Below are 17,267 nucleotides of genomic sequence, written 5' to 3'. Positions count from 1 at the left end.
TGTAATGGGTTCTGGCTCTGTCCAGCCGCAGACACTGGAGCAGGTGCCCAGCCACCCCGTGCCACACGTGGTATTGAGTGTGCCGAGCAAATCACACCTGCGGTTTGGCACCCAGGGGCAGGGAAAACCTCCTGCCCTGGTGGCCCTGGCTCTGTGGGGCACCCGTGTCCCCAGCTGCAGCCAGCAGCAGTGCCTGAATCATCTCCCCAGGCCCCTACCTCCACGCTCATTGTCTCCTGTCTGGGTCAGCAGCCTGACGCCCATCTCCCCTCGCCTCTGGAGGCCTGGAAATAGCTCTGGGATGAGACACTCACCGTGAAAAGCTCTGGTGCTGCCAGGGCTGACGGGAGCAGGGGTGCGACATGGAGCGGGAGGATGGCGGGGGGCAGTTGAATCCCCGGCTGCTCCGCACGGCATCGCAGCATTCGCACGTCTGCCTGCAGCTGGGCCAGCTCCTCCGCGTGCCGTTGGGCCACCAGCGAGCCTGGGGGATGGGACTTCTTAATCTCGGGGTTTACACTTCCCCCAGCAGCCCTTTCCCCTGGCATCCCACCGGGCGGGTGTGCAGGTCACCGGGGTCCCATTCCTGCTGCTGCAAGGACTCTCCCCTCCCTGTTTCTCCCCAGTGTCCAAGGGAACATTGTCCCCAGCCCCAGTGCTGCCACTGTGCAAGGCCCCCCAAGTGCAGCAACCCCACCATAGGTGGGGCCACCCCATCTCCCCCCACCCCCCACCCCCCCCGCATGTACTTGCATGAGCCATTGACAGCCCAGGAGCTCTGACAGCTCCAACCCCAGAGGCAATCGGGGGCTGTGGGGTGCAGGAGGGGGCTGCCCCACTCCCTGGGACCTGTCACCTACCGGCATCAGCTCTCCTCTCCCTCCTGACCTTCAGCGCCAGGAGCTCGTCCTCCAGCTGCCGGTTCTCCAGCTCCACAGCCAGCAGTGCCGCATCCAGGCCCTGTGCACCAGTGCCGGGGGGCTCTGCCAGCACAGCCGGAGGTGCCGCAGTTGCCGGCTGCAGAGACAGGGTCCCTGCTGGGGGATGGGCCCAGGGCTGGGGCTTACCCATCCTCCTGCCCCCACGCAGCCCCATGGCTCCTTTCTCCAGCACCGTGGCCTCCACCTGGAGCTGGAGGAGCTGGTCCAGGATGGCCGGGTTGTGCCCTCCGGCACGCAGGTAGGCCAGTTGCAGCGTCCTGCCACAGCCATGGAATCAGCCATTGCTGGGGCTCGGCCGGACGCTCAGCTCGGCACCACCATCATTCACAGACCCTCACCTGGCCTCGGCAGCGAGCGGCCCGGCGGCTGGCAGGAGGGTGTCGAGATGGAGAGTGGCCCTGGGGAGCAAACAGGCAAATGGGGGTGGCGAGGTTGAGGGGCCAAGAGCCCCTTGATGGCGAGAACACTGCCGCTTCCTGGGTGCTCCCCCAGAAGGGTGCAGCACCCTGGTCCCTGCCCTGGCCAGGCCTTACCCTGCGTGTGACAGCCATCTGGCATGATCCTGCAGCACCTCCAGGGCCCGGCTCAGCTCCAGGTCCTCTTTTTCAGGGTGGATGGTTGCAGCCGCCCCAGTACCCAGCGCCGCCAGCCGCTGGCACAGCCCTGTGGGATGGTGAGGGGCTATGGGGGGCTCAGCATGGCCTCTGCAGCCCCACACCCTGGGTGTTACTTTGTCCCTGCCCCAACTCCCCACCCCCCTGTGACCCCCTCCCCCGCCCAGAGTGTCTCCTCATCACCCCTAAAACCCATGCCAGCACCTACCTGCTCTCTGCTGCTCGAGCTGCTGGGTCCTGGCCTGGATTTCAGCCACATGGCGCTTGTGGGCCTCCAGCAGCTCCTGTGGCTGCTGCCCGTGCCCCCGCGGTGGGGCCGGCCGCTGGCTGGGCTGTCCCTGCTGCACAGGGGCAGGTTGCAACAGGCAGGAGGGGCTGGACCCCAACATGCTTGGGGCACAGGGGGGTGTTGGAGTGCTGATGGCCACCCCGGGGTGTGGGGTTTGACATACCGCTGCTGTCAGCCTCCTGGAAGTGGGGTCGGCCATGCGGAGCAGGGCCCGCTCGCGGGGGGTGAGCACGTCCCCCAGGGGAGCCCCCCGCACTCGCCCCAGCCCCCGCTGTTCCCGCACGGCTGGCAGGAGCCCAGGAAGCACAAGGAGATGGGGTGGCTCAGCACCGTCCCCGTGCTGGGACACCCTGACCTTGCAGAGGCAAACGGGAAGAAAAGGTGGGGAAAAAAAGGCTTAATAACATAAACTTTTATGGCTTTGGCAAAATAAGCATCACGGGCTGCCCGTGCGGTGCCTTGGGGGAGGGTGGAGGGTCTCCCTGGTTCAGGCTGGGCCTGATCCAGCATCAATGACTGTGACGCCCCGTTTTGTCACCCACGGCATGTCCCAGCCCAGCACCCATCCCTGTCCCCGTCCCTGCTGACTGCCCCATCCCACGCGCCCGGTGCCAGACCCGGCTCCGCGGTACCGAGGTGTCCTGCAGGCTCCCCGCCGTGCCCGCAGCCCCCTCCGCAGGCTGTGGGAGCCCCCCAGGGAGGCCGGAGCTGCCGGCCGCGGGGGTCCCGAGGCACAGCTTCTCCTCATGTGCCCGCAGCAGCGGCCGGCAGCTGAAGGCCATGCGGCAGCGGGGGCAGGCAAAGCCCCCCATGCCCAGCATGCAGCACCCTGGAAAGCACAGCGGGGGGGGTGTTGCGTGTCGCCTGGGGTGCCACCCTGCGGTGCCACCCTGCCCGGGGAGAGGGCTGGGACGCGTGCACAGACCTGATCGCCGTGGCTGCCGTGTTCGAAGCTGTGGCTGCTGTGTTTGAAGCTACCGTTGCTACGCTGGGACGGGCGAGGGAGGGCGGCCGCACCCCTGACCCTGGCGTTTCCCACTCTTCATCACGGGCACTGGAAATGGGGAAAAGCCTGGCTTGGCCACCTGAGCCGTCCACAGAAAACAAGGCTGGGGAGGCCCCACCAGCAGCGACGCTCAGTGAGAGGCTGCCCCGGCCCCAGCGCTCGCTGCTAGCCATGCTGGGCCCCAGGGCTGCCCCAGGGCTGCCCCTTTTCCTCCTTGCAGCAGCTCACTGCTGTGCACCGCAGTCTTTAAGCTAATGAGCAGCCTCTGCACTGAGGTGGAACGGCTCCTTCTAACCCCTGCCCTCTTTTCATTGCCACAGGTGTCCAGGGCCCTACCCTTGCTCCCAAGGTAAGCTCCTCTCCTTCAGTCCTTGTCCCCATCTGCTCCCTGAGCTCCTGCAGGCTCTGCGCAGGGTGCCGTCGGTCACCCTCCCGCTGCCCCGCTAGCAGTACCCATCACGGATAATCGGCTGCTGTTCGACCTACGGGGATTTGCCCAGTTCCCCTCTCCCAGAGGCAGCAGTAACACTTTAGAAGTTTCGTCGATGTTCAAACCTCCCCTTGGTGGGTCAGGGCTCAGAAGCCAAAGGAAGAGGCGAAACACAAGGAGCTCTCGCCCACACGCGCCGGGCCCCGCCGCAGGCAGGTTCCGCCTCCGGCCAGGAGCTCTTCAGCACGGCAGCCCGCCCGCTGCAGGTCACTGCCAGCGTCGATGGCACGTGGAGGACTTTGTTAAACTTACCCCATTTCTTGACCCCAGCGCAGACACCTTTGCATAACTTTTCACTGGAATGGATGTAGAAAGTAACATTTTTTAAAGAAATGGATGAAGGTCTCCAGGCAAAAGCCATGTTTGATGGGAGCAAAGTGGTAGGACCTTCAGAAGGGACTACAAGATCTGTGAAGTGTTTCACAGGAGACCGAGTCCTTCTCAGAGCATTCCCAGGAAGACCCAGTGGCATGAGCCTGGCTTCCAGCTGGCAGCAATGAAGAAATACCCCCCTCGCCCCCTTACCCAGGGGGCGAACGGCAGCGCCGGGGTCCCAGCGACAGCAGGCACTGCAGGCACAAGTAGCAGAGTTACACCTGCCCTCGCCGAGCGTTCCCTTGAGGCCAGATGCAAAGATTCACAGCTAAACGTTGAAATTTTATAATTATGTCCTCGCTGCCTGGTCAGGAGTGGATTTAAAGAAGCCAAGCAAGAGCTCAGGTGAAATCCCCCCAGGTCAGCGAGACCAGGGTTTCGTACTCAATGTGCAATCCCATCCAACCCACTTGCAAACAGCACACAACCGAGCAAATGCTCTCCAATCCAAAACGTTTGCGTACAAGCTGAACTTAAAACAGACACTGAAATAGCTTAGGCCACAACCGAGTTGTTTGTAAAATCCTTTTTAATCTAATAGAAATGTTTTCATGAATTTTTAAAAAAGATTTCAATGAAAACAGCTTTGGATTCAGACATTCCCTTGCCACGTTGTGAACATAAACAGCAGCATTGCACTAGGAACAAGTGACACCGACCAGTCGAGCTTCACGGTTTTGTATGAAGCGGAAAAAAAAGCAAACTGCTTTAGTGGAAGATAATTAGAATTTTTTTCCTTCGTTTCTTTAAAAAAAAAAAACCAAAAACACAAAACAACAAAACCAAACACGGGCTATCATCTCACACCATTGTTCTCCCTCTCCCTTCTTGAAGAAGAGTTTAGCTCCTGCAGTCTGGGCGCTACAGCAATGTTTGCCAAGTGGAAAAATACAGCGGGAGAAGAAACTATTTATCCCCAGTGCCATTAAACCCCCAAAGTTGCAGGCCCCTTTAGAGGAAAGCTTTTCTTACATAAGAAAGACAATTAGAATTGGCAAACTGATGCAAAATATTTATTCCAAGTTAGTTATTTTTGATGCAGTAGTTTTTCCCCCTCATACAGACTCAATGTGATAGTCACTTTTTTTAAATCTGTAAATAATGTTATCAAAATAATCTTAATCTTTGAAATCTCACAAAAAATTTATATTTTACAATCCACCCTGAATATCAAGGCTGCAAGAAGAAGAACACAAACAATCCTATATCCAAATATTTTACAGCTGTACCCAAAAAAAGAAAACCACAAACGCCTGGTTAAGTGATGAAGCTCCCCGAGCCGCCAAAAAAAAAATAAAATAAAATAAAAAATTCATGTTATTAAGCATTAATTTAACATAATTAGAACTTCAATAGCCATTTTGTCATTGACAATGATTGTTTTAGCACACTGTTACCGCACGGCATTAGGTAATGCGGGCGGCACTGTTAGAAGCTTGTTGTTGCAAAGATCAGTCAGCCACTTGTATCCTGCTTACAAGACTGAACTTGTGCACTGCCCCACAAGGGATTTCTGTCAAAATTTGCTAGCTGCACAAACTTCTATTAAGCATTAGGGCAAAACCAAAAGAAAAAAAGCTAAAGAAGCCAATTTCTCTCTTCTTTGGGATACAATTATTTCCCTTGTGCATGAAGTATCAACAACAAAAGAAAAAACTGAACAGACTGGAGACAGAATAAACTCTGTTTAGTTTATACAACCCCAAAACACGTGTTTGAAACTATGAACTGAGTTTATTGGGTTGGTTTTATTTATTTTAATTTTCTTGTGCCCACTTTCAGGCATCGTCATCTGACGTTTCGCTGCTACTGGTTTCCGTGTCTGAGTCCTCAATCTTTGTCTTAAAAGTGCTTCTCCAGTGGAACAACAGGCTGGAGCCGCGGCCCTGAAGAAATCCATTCTTCCCAAATCCGTTTCTTCTTCGCTGTAGGAATGAAAGCAAGTTTTAAAACAAGCAAAAGTGCCGAGAGTAACTGTCGCGAACCATCTGGGGACACAAATTATCTATTGAACTGTGCACGCACGCTCTGCACGGATAATGCAGAATCATCAACCGCCCTACAGTCTCACTTCAAGCCTCTCTTCTCGAACATCCTTAAGAATTACACCACAGAAGGGAGAGGAAGAAGAGCAGTCATGAGTGGCAAGAGCTGTAAACATACCTGCTCTGATTTAATTTGGAACTCTTTGAGCTCATCCTCCGTGAGGGGAAGGTAGTTCTCATCATTTTCAGGATATTCCTGCCATCCCATTTCTTTCAATAACCTGATTTATGGAGAAAATAGAACAGGCATGGGAATTAAAGCAAAGGAACAATGGTCAAGGAGAGAACGTTTTGCCCATGAAGCACAAGGTTTTGTATTAATTCACTCCCAATTCACCAGGGAATCTTCTACATTAGAGACCAGGTCAGCAACGCTTTATGTTTATCCGACATTTTTCAACATCTTTTACAAATATTTAATCATCAGCAGTCCTGTACAATGGGTAGATAACTAGTCTGGCAGAAGGAAAGCACGGCAGAGATTCGAAATTCTACCAAAGCACGCTGAAGGAGGACGTGAGACAATCAAACCAGTATCACAGCTCAGAGTCTCCTAGAAACTTACTATCCGTTTACACCAGATGCTCACACACTGCTTACTCACTGAAGGAAGACACAAGCCAAGATACTAAGTAAATATTTTCATAACTCTTCCACTTTTACAGCATTTAAAGCAGCACAGGAGTATTCTAGGTGCAGAGTGAAAGTGGTGTGTGTGCAAGGGCGTATCTTCAGTCTGCAGACCATTCCATTTGGAACACCTGCCTGTAAATTCGCTGGAATCACGCTACGTTTGCACTCACTCCCAGTGTGGGCAGGTAAATATCTAGGCAGCATTAACAGACAGGGATGTGGCATTAGAGAAGCACTGGAATTTAATTACAGACCTTGGTAAAGTCTTGGCTCACCTGTCATCAGTGTCTTGTTTTACTTTCAGTAAGACACCACCCAGTCCAGCACTAGTCACGAAGCCCACACACCTCTGGCTCAGTACGCACAAAGTTACTGCTGCTTCCCAGAACGGGAGGCAACTGAGAGAGTCTCCCTCTCCTCACACAGTCCAAGGACTCACTCTCCTTTGCTCCAGACCCTTTATTCTGCTGCTTACTCACCTGTGTTCTGCTTCCAATGAATGAGAGAGGTTTTCCCCCTCCTCCGGCAAAGGGAGAGAAAGGCCATTCTGATGGCAGTTCTCTTCCCAGTTTTCCTTTGGTTCTGGTGTGCTGTTGCTCTCCATCTAAAGAAGAATAAAAGCATTAAAGTGTGCTTGCACAGACCTGCCAATAACACGTTCCAAGTTCAAGCTTCTGCTTTTCAAGTAAAGCCTTTCACCTTGAGTCAGTGTTTTTTACAGAGCCTGGACTAATCATGGCTGAAAGCAACTTCCACCTGGCGTGACAAGACAACACAATATGAACGACACACGGTGGACTGCACTTGTGTGTTGAGGGAGTAAGAGCTGGCATTACAAAGCCATCATTAGTAGCTTCTGAGCGAGAGTAAGAAAACTATGAGAATGGAATACTCCTAAGGACACCCTTTACTTACACATTAAGCCAGACTTACACATTTAGGGGTCTGGTCCAAGCCTCTGAGGCTTGAGCCACTATCCTGCACCTTTCACAAGCACCGAGTTCTGCTTTCCTATCGATGTAGTTTGACAAGGAAGCTTGAACACAAATTAAGAAGTTAAAATATGGTATTGTTCCACTCGGAGAATCCTTCCAAAAACCTAGATTACCTTCACTATCTGTGACCTTTCCTTCCGCCTCGGTCATTACTTATCCATTTGCATTTCATAATGTCACAGACCTCCCTTCATCACAGTGCTGTGCACTCTTCTGCTGGCATGAGGGCCAGACCAACGAAGTTACTCCTTTCCTCTTCCAGAGCCTGAATTACATACACTGCGCTGCTTTTTTTCAGTACCCAACTCCTTAAATACAATATGATCATATAAACAGTTAGGACAGCGATCTTACATCATCCAGCTTGTCACATTCTCTGTTCTCTGTTATCTCCCCGTTCCTATCATCTTTCAGTGTCTTCAGGAATTCGCTCTTTTTATCAGTGGTACGGCGCATCAGCTTCGTCAGGCGTGAAGAGCAGATCTCGATGGGAGGGGTGGTGCTGGAAGGACTCTGGACAAGGAAGGTACAATACAGAGACTTATCAAACTGTATTGCTGCAAAGATGGGGCCCTCTTCAGGGTCTGTGCTTACACCTTTCAAACACCCATTAGGTCTTTAGCTGGTTCTTAACCCCTCAAAAAGAAAAGGTAACGTCAGATTCCCATCAAAACACCGACTGGTGTTGCACATTCTCGTCTTCCCTGACCAGCACATTGTTCTCCCACCTATCATTATGGACTCAATTTTTTAATTTCCGCTAGGAGGCAATTCACATGGTCATGAATACGTTTATTTTGTTCCTTGGCAATGTAACTCTCTCGGGCAATGCTGGAGCCCACAACAGAATATTAAGGCAGAGAACACACAGGACTCTTACCCTACAAAAATTTTTAAAATTAAGGAGATTAGGCTCAGTTAAAATTTATGTCTTAAGCCATCCTGACAGACTGTACCCTGAAATTAAGCTATGGGGTGGTAATATCCTTTCAGGGAGTGGTCACATCCTTAACTGACCACAACTGGATGTGAAACAAGCAGCCACAGCCTCGGTATCCTCCCCTGGAGAGCACGCTGCCGATTCCTTGCTATGTACACTCGCAGCCCAGATGGTTGAGTGTGTAGCCAGACAGAGACAACCTTGGAGCCTGTGGGAAATCTGCTCAGCTCAATTCATGAACCCCAGGTAACCTCCCATGCTCTTCCTCAGTGTTTAAGCTTTTTTTAACTATCTTGAATCTGTGAACCAGGCATAGGCACAACAGTTGGCACATTAGCAGTGTCCCAGCCATGACACTGCAATAAAAACACTGCTAACCAAGGTGAGCTTTCAATTTAATCTGTTCCATCATTTTGACTGGACACACAAGAGAAACCTAGAAATGTGTTATGTGGAAGTTTCCAGTATCTTAACCTTCTGCCCGCATGTGGAGTTCATGCCTGGTTACTCTAAGACAACAAAGAATTTCGTCATTAATATGGATACCTGACACTAGAATCTTGCATCCAAACTTTTCCTTCACTTACTCGCTTTGATTTTTGTCTCAATATTAGAACAGTAAAGTTTCCTAGAGGCTCTAGTGTTTTTTCTCCCCCTTCCCCCACTTTTTTTTTTTTGTTTAAACTAGGGTGGGAAGGTTGCAAATTCAGGCTCTTCAAAATGAATCTCCTTAAAAAAGTGTTTTTATACTCAGAGTGCTTTGAGCAAAGATCAAGGGAAGTAAAATATTTAGCAAGACAAAAACAAGGCAGCAACTGCTGCTTATAGTTCTAATGCCTGTTGCACATGAAACGCTGGTGTGCAATAATGCCCTTTGGGGAAGTGTACGCTGAAAGTAATGTCTTATGGTAAACATCTCTCAGGTGGCCTTTTCAGATTTTGCCTGACTGAACACAGTAAGGAACAAATCAACAGTTGTAACAGACATAAGTGACTATGAATATGAGGATAAAAAGCTAGCATAGTAATGAAATTAAAGCTCTCAACATAGTAATTAATTTGACTGCAGTTACAGAAGGTAACAACGAACGCAGGGGACTAAAAATCAGATGTCTTTTGGAAATTAGGAATACTCTGCTAAAGCACTGGAGCTCTTTGCTAGGAGTAGCCCTTTTAATGGCACTGCCTAGAACTACTGAGGTACTAAACGTAATTTCTACACATATAGGGAAGACAGTTAAAGCTGAAGTTTAGAAACAGCATAGTCCTGAAAGGGGGTTGAATTTCACCTCAATTCTGATTTTATTCATAAATTCCTGTAGAAAGCTTTGTAATACTAAAAGAGAATGTTATGTAAAGGGGTACAAGTTGAAAAGATGTCAAAAGATTACTAAAGGAAGGTTTAGCCCTTTGACATCAAGGCATATCTCAGGTTTTTTTTTTCTTTACATGAGAGCACTATGCATCATCTCAGATTTGTTCAGATTCAGCCTGTTTAACAGGGGTAGCTATTCTAACAGAAAAGTCACCTTGTATAATTTTCAGAATTCAGACTGTATCTTGATTTGATTATCTTAGACTGGGGACATGGTGCCAGTGCTGGTTGGCACCATTTTAGTTTTCAGCTCACTGTGGTCTCTTATTCATAAAGGTGTTATTTCCAACACTTCTGTAGGAGGGGCATTACCCCATTTCAGAAGTATTACAGGAAACGCTGCTTTTCTGGGGAAAACCCAGCTGCCTGCACCTGCTGTCAGATTAGTACCTGACATCTTTGCTGACTGACGTTTCAGGCAAGACCTTCTTGGCTGGGGTGTGTGTGGGAGAAAAATAATGGAGACTACTTGTGTTACTAACATATGATATAAAGTAAATGCCCTTCTTGTTATCTACCTGGAGGTGAAAGCCTATATAAGTTTACATATTTGTGCTGTGGAATTTCAAGCTCCAAACAGCATTTTGTATATAAGCTATAAAGCGATGCACAGAAACGTTGGCCAAAATGTGTTTTGTACAGTTACTGCTGAAACATTAACAGATTTGGATGCAATGTTCTCTCCATACTTCAGACCAAAAGCAGAGGTAAGTCAGTTTCCACCAAAACAGACACTGTAGCTGAAGACACATGTACACACATTAAACCCCCTCAGCCCTCTCAGAGCTCTTTGCTTGTGCTGTTGCTCTCCTACAGAAAGTAAATGAGGCAAATCACCCTCCCTCCCATGTTAAAGAGCAGCATGGGAATCAGTTTCTTATCTGTTCACATCAGTTCTTGGTATCTGCACTCTGATAACACCAAGTCTATGCATGTCTAGTTATGCCACACTATTTAAAGAATGAGTGCTGTCTTTTTTATATTGGAGGGAAATTCTAATACATTCAGACAAACACCAATGGCTTTACATCCAGTTAAACCACATTTTTACTTCTTTTGGTGTATCAGAACGTGCTAAGAATGTATAAATGAGTTATTCTTCAAGGGTGCAAAGGCAGGTATGCACAGAGAAAGAGGACCTTATCATATTTCAGCTACAGTAGGTGACTGTGATAGAAGTCCCCATGTTATCCCCAAACCCAACCCCTTACCTCTTTGGGAGAGGTGAGGACTGAGCCACTCGCCAGTACTGCTGGTTTGGTTACAGACACCGGACTGGTAAAGGCAGAGTCACGGCTGGAGGAAAGCGAGCCTGGTTTATGTTCACTCCTGTTGGCTTTCCATGGACTTGGCTATATTGAAGAGAACACAAAATACTGGACAGTAAAAGGTAAGGCACAAGAAGGGGTTGCTTGCAAGTAGTAAAACAAACAAATATTATATGTCGGACATCGTATAGATATTTTTCCTCTGTTTCCAAGACTGGGCTCAAGTTTACCTCAACCACCACTATTTTTCCCTGTCTTCTTGTGTTTTTCCCAAACCACATACAATTCTGCTTCTGGGCACCACCCTCCAGCAGAACACCGTCAAAGCTCAAAGAGAAAATCCAGCATTACTCTTCATTGATTGGAATCACCAGCAAGTAATGCAATGCATCTTACAGCTACCCACAGATGGGAAGTAAAAAATCCCAATTAAATTCACATTTCATATGGGAACACTGTATGCCACAAAGAAAGGGTCTGCATCACTTGACAGGAACTTCTCCTGTGCAAGGAAGAAGCATGTCAAGGAATATTTCTGTCCAGGCTGAGAATGCAAATTACTTATTTTCTAGAGCTCTGAAAGTGTCCATCATTGCACTGATTCAGCAACAACACCCGCCTCCCCACCCCCCAAAGAAAAAAAAAAAAAAAAAGAAAAAAGAGGAAAAAGCAGCCTGTTCATTAAAGCGCATGAGCACTTGCTGTTTTGCCCTGGATACTCTCTGCAGTGTCCCCTCAAATATAGTGGCAATTCGGCTGAAAAGCAAAGACTTCAAGGTAAGTTTTGTTACTTGGAAGGTTATTCTTGACCCTCTTGTATCAATGAAGGTCAAACACTGACATCAGTGTCTTTTGAAGAAGGATCCTAACAAGAAACTTTTATCAAGAAGCATGAGAAATACACCTGTCAAAACATTAAAACATACTGGTTCCTTTGACCCATTAGACTTCTGAAGCCAACTTCAAGTCATTAGCAAAGTAACTCATGCGCAAGCGGGATTCAGTTAAATCTGAGATGCAACAGATCTTGCATTCTGCAAGCAATGAGAGCAGAAGCCAGTACTTCAGTACATTCTCACTCTCTGTTGGGTTGTTTTATTCATTTTTAAATAAATACATCATTTGGGGAGGCCGTCAGCATTACTCTTCCACTCCAACTTAAAAAGAAGAGCAGTCCACATCATGAGATGGATTATTCAGCATTCACAGCACACATTCCAAACATTCCCTTGAAACCCACAAAATAACTCAATCTGTGCAATAGTGCCTGGTACTAAAGTTAGGGTGTAGAATTACTCTAACAAGAAGTTCCTCTCCGCAGATCCACCAGTTGCACCGTTCAGATACCCAGCTCTTGGCTGCTGCGTGTTGTTCTCCCAGCTTCCACAAAGGGGCAGCTTAGACAAATTCAAAGACAGGCCTCTATTGCTTTCTTCGGGACAGCGATTCAGGCACAACAACCAGAGGTGAATATCAAAAGGAATCGTTTGCAGATTATGACCTTCATGGATTGCTTGACTGTGAACAACTAGCCATCTCAATTAGCCACCGAAGAATGCACTTGCTTTGCTCCCACCAGTTCCCTTCCCTTCAATACTACTTGGTACAACTTAAAAACATTTTTCATTCAGTTTGTCTGCAACAGCTTTCCAATACTGCTGACTTTGTCAAAAGGAATGTTCTGACCCCTCTACTACTTTATGCACTGCAATTTCTGTACAACTTTCTAGAGCCTCCCGAATAATGCGTAGCTGCTTTACTTCTGTACCTTTAAAAAAAGGGCATCACGCACAGTTTTTCTGCCTAAGGATACGCTGATCTCCCACCTTTTAGTTTTGCTAATGGTCACCATTCATTAACAAAAGCACTGTTGATGACACCAGCAGACAATCTGATAATCATTTGAACCATTAGGATTTTCCTCTAGTTGGCAGAATTTGGCCTGAATTAAGAAAAACTTACAAAAGAGAAAAGCTCTAAACCTGCTTTCTTATAAAAAAGTTGTTAAACTTTCCTATTTTGCTTTTATCTTTGAAGTGTGTAAGACTAATCTAATCATAAGGAAGATTTTGTTGGAATGTTGCAGCCAGCATTAGTAATTAATAAACTTTAGAACTCAAAGTATTTGGGCACCTTTTTAAAGAACTAATAAATTATTAGCTTTAAATATTTAAATTTCTTTTGCTTCTTAAATAACTAAGAAACAAAAAACCTACTTGTCTTTTCAATGCTCCTATATTTTCCAGCAAAAGAATTATAGCACAAACCCCATTACTTTTCCAGGTTGTCTTTAAGGCTCAACTAAATTACAGCTAAATTGCAGGATGTTACAATCTAAGCTGATCTTAGCCTCAATCGTGTTTTAAACACAAAGTATTGTAACACAATAAAGATTTTTTCAAGGTAGTCACATGAACAATTCAAGCACATCCTAGCACACATTCCACTTCTCTAGCATTGCTTGTTTTGTCTAATTAAGGTAAGGATTTGTCTACTGCATGAGAACACACCCATTCAAACAGACGTTAGTATAGTCAGAACAGAGGCTAGTTCTCTGTATGGGCAAGACCAATGGCATTTTAACAGGGAACAACAATTTTAGCAGCGAACAGACCTCTACCGTAAAGGCCACTACCCCAGAAACTACTGGGTTCCAGCTCCTGCTATTTGTTAGGGGTCTGATTCTCTTGTCAAGGAGGAGAATTCCCCCTTGATCTGCAGTTCACTAACTTAGTTGGAAACCCCTGTACCTTGGAAGGAGGAGCTGCAGGTTTAGGAACTAGGTTTTTGTAGACACTTGGGACAATGGAGGTGGCTTTGTTGCCGTTTGCCAGGTGAGAAACAGGTGATGTAAATGCAGCTGAGAAGGCGGCGGCAGGATCCTCTTTTGAAACCTTTTTGATGACCAGCATCTTGGTAGGTTGCTTGGCACTAGGGGGGTTTTCTGTAAAAGTAAACAGAGAAAGATTCTGAAATACAATTGTTCAGTTTCATAACAGCCTGAGTATTCTGCTCCAGTTTCTCCCCTCTCAATCTTAGGTGCTACGCATCTGATTCTGGGACTGCTATCAGCTGTTCTTTCATTTTAGCTTTGAGCAAAGATACTGGATAAGAATGTCAAGTCCAATCTTTTTTCATTTAACCACAACAGCTCCCTTGACTCTGAAGGGAAAAACCTACAGTGACATCAGCTAACAGCCTTCCACTACACTGCAGAAATCAGAACAGATATTAGCGTATTTTTGCGCAATGATGGATCAGCTTTGTTAATTCACCAATACAGCAAGAATACATTGCATAACTTATAACTCAGAAGACAATGCTTTTACAAGCAAGCACAATTAGTATTTCTTAGGCCAAATCAACACACTGGCAGGAACAGAACAATTTAAAAACAGTAATAGTAGAAACAGCTAAAAGCCCCATAGATGCTGATTATCATTATTTTTTGAGCAGAACAATAGCTACCCGACAAACATGCAAAAAGAATACAAGCCGGTACTATAGCAAAAAATATTTTTAGTTTTTTGTGTGTGTGTATTTGTCATATTTACAGTATCTAACCCAACTGATTTAGCTACATTCTAACTACAGATTAACAAACCTGTATTTAGTTGCTAGAACTGGTACCTTATTTCACTCAATTTTTTTAAAGGCATAGATTTGCATACCACATCAGAATCAAAAACAAGCCTGTTCTGAGTTTAAGAAAAACCAAAGAAATCCAAACCACAGAATTACAACAGTTTTGTTGTATTTCTAATATGAAGATCAGAAGTCAGGAACTAATGTCTAGTTCACCGAAATCTGCTCTGCCCTTCAAGTGATGTCTGCATGAAACTGTAACTGCAGTAAGACGGGAAGCAAACGCAGAACACTGACATGACTGCCACCAGCAGTTTTTTATGACAAGACAAGCACAGTTTCAAGTAGGCAAAAAGGCCAGGAGGTTAGTGAAGACTGGGGAAGGAAAACAACGCAGAAGAAAAAGCTGCAAACTATCTGCTTCACTTAAGTCTTTAGAATCTTTGAGTGACAAAACTAGCATTTAAACATTGGTTACAACTTTCTGCTTCAGCATCAGCATTCTGTACAGTGATGTAAATACCTTTACCTACCCCATACTCCAGAAGGTGTTCCTAAAGGTTTGTTCTGGTTGTTGTGTCTTCCAGCTTCTGGATTCAAAGATGGCTGGAAAAAGGCATGGCAAATGAGTACACATTCTATCACATATAACAAACAAATTTCAGTATTAACATAACATTATGCTTCTAGGATCCCGGAGTACAGGTAGATTTCTCTGAACAGCACCTGAATTAGAAGAGAGTGCTTTGTCACAAGACATCTAAGAATCTCCTTGGTTTCTGCTGTATTTCCGACAGAGCTATCAGAGGGTTCAGGAAAGGCCCTTTTGTCTTCTACTGTACAATTAAGTAGATTCCACCATCCAATACACTCAAAAGGTTTACGCTTTTTAACAGCAGCTCAAAATATAAAACACAATCCACATCATCAGTATATGAAGGATCTAGTCTCATTTTCCAAATCTTTTTATACAGTAATTATAAATAATAAAAAAACCCCAAAGCAATACTAGGCTCCTAATGTAACGGAATAATGAATATATATATACACACACATTTATTGACAAAAAACCTACATGTAAATTTATGTTAAGCTTCAGAGTCCACTTTTCAAGACAAAACTGCATGTAGACTCATTGATCTCTGCAAACTTACCTTTGATTCAGTATCAAATTCAACTTAGTGGAACAACTAAAGATGTGTCCAAACTCAAAGCAGGGTACAGAAAATCTAAGCATTCAATGACAAGTGTTCCTGATTAGCTGCTACTCTTATCCCATCTCAAATAACTTCAGTTCAAAATAAAGCCATCTTTTTCCCCTTTTTAATGAATTCTTCATATGTTAGTTACTATGGTGACAGCCTAAGTCTCTAATGAGCTTCTGACATAGTAGGCATTCCTGTCCTGTAAGAGTTAGGAAAAAATGTCACACCATAGCATAAATTCCTGCCTCAGACCCTAGAAATTCCTCTGTTTCAGGGCTTCATTTTTTAGTTACAGGTCAGTTTTATAGCAGGGGTGCTCACACCACAGGAGAACTTAGACTAACAGATTGTTTTGCAGACCTTACAGGAAAGGTGTTGCCATCGTCAGCCACACAGGCCTAACAGCTACATACTTAACCACAGTATACAGTAGTTTCACCACTATGGCAAAGACAATACAGGAGTTATTTAGCAAAGCTTGCTGCTAGACCGTGTGTGCTATTATCACCTTTAAAAAAACAGGGGAAGTAATTACAGAAGAAACAGCTGTGTATTTGGCAAAAGCACTCACCAGGGCAGTGAAGAAGAGAACAAAGTAGTACATGGAAGAAAGATTTAGACCAAGATGGACTACAACAGGGTACAGTCGCAATCGTTGCAATAACTTTCTACATTTCAACAGGCTTTTGACAGTCTAAAGAACAGGCTTATAGAAATCCTGAATTACAGTATTCTTGAGAAATCAGATTAACAGAAATCTACACACAAGCTTTACCACTGCTCTCAAGGTGTTAACCACCCTGTGATGCAGGGTATCACTTCCCAGCAGAAGCAGTTGAACAAGAGCGTGCAATCACTCCCCAGGCGCTTCGCTGAAAAAAACCCAGCAGCTTAAATCAAACTGGCTCCTGTGGCAATTTAAGTGGAGCTAGATTTTGGCCTGAAGCAGCTGTGTGGCATTCACATATTTCACTCCAACTCCTACCTTTCTGAATAGAAGCAGCGCCATCAAACTGCCATGACAATACCAGCTGTGTAATGGAAGAGTGGCATGCACCTTACTCAAGAGAGAAGCAGCAATATGTTTTATTGAGGTAGAATAATAATTTTGACTTCTGCCTGAGAAAAGCTGAATAAGAGAGCAAAATGCTCAAGATGATGATACCCACAAGTATGCACACTATCACCAGAAACTCTCATTAGTGGAGGCAACAATGGCTTGAGCAATGAAGATGAGGTCAGAGGAACTGAATTAGGCAAAGGGACCCAGTTACCAGAATCTTAGAGATGATATTAACCTCATTACACTGGTCAAGAATAGACTAGAGAGAACAAGATGCAGAAAGCAAGATACGTGGTCTGATAACAATAAAATCCTCAACAGGGGACAGGAGGAAAAAAAAATTAAATTGGAAAGAGAAAGCAGAAAAGGTGTATATATCTCAAAGCATTATCATTACGGAATGCACATGATAAGGATAAAAGCCATAAATCCAATCACCACTT

General features: G+C 46.1%; 1 protein-coding gene across 1 annotated transcript in view; it reads right to left on the bottom strand.

The window, feature by feature from the left end:
• Window positions 1-4,706: 4,706 nt before the first annotated feature.
• GPBP1L1 (GC-rich promoter binding protein 1 like 1) overlaps window positions 4,707-17,267 on the bottom strand; it is a 32,607-nt gene continuing 20,046 nt past the window's right edge. The window contains exons 6-12 of the mRNA XM_064455183.1: window positions 15,090-15,162; window positions 13,722-13,915; window positions 10,915-11,055; window positions 7,743-7,901; window positions 6,873-6,997; window positions 5,879-5,981; window positions 4,707-5,640 (exon numbers count right to left, since the gene is read on the bottom strand). Of these exons, the coding sequence (XP_064311253.1) occupies window positions 5,494-5,640; window positions 5,879-5,981; window positions 6,873-6,997; window positions 7,743-7,901; window positions 10,915-11,055; window positions 13,722-13,915; window positions 15,090-15,162 (942 nt within the window). The 3' untranslated portion in view covers window positions 4,707-5,493. The remainder of the gene's footprint in view (window positions 5,641-5,878; window positions 5,982-6,872; window positions 6,998-7,742; window positions 7,902-10,914; window positions 11,056-13,721; window positions 13,916-15,089; window positions 15,163-17,267) is intronic.

Source organism: Phalacrocorax carbo, chromosome 6 (genome assembly GCF_963921805.1).
Source record: "Phalacrocorax carbo chromosome 6, bPhaCar2.1, whole genome shotgun sequence".
Classification (NCBI taxonomy): Eukaryota; Metazoa; Chordata; class Aves; order Suliformes; family Phalacrocoracidae; genus Phalacrocorax; species Phalacrocorax carbo.
This window is presented reverse-complemented; position numbering and strand designations above follow the sequence as displayed.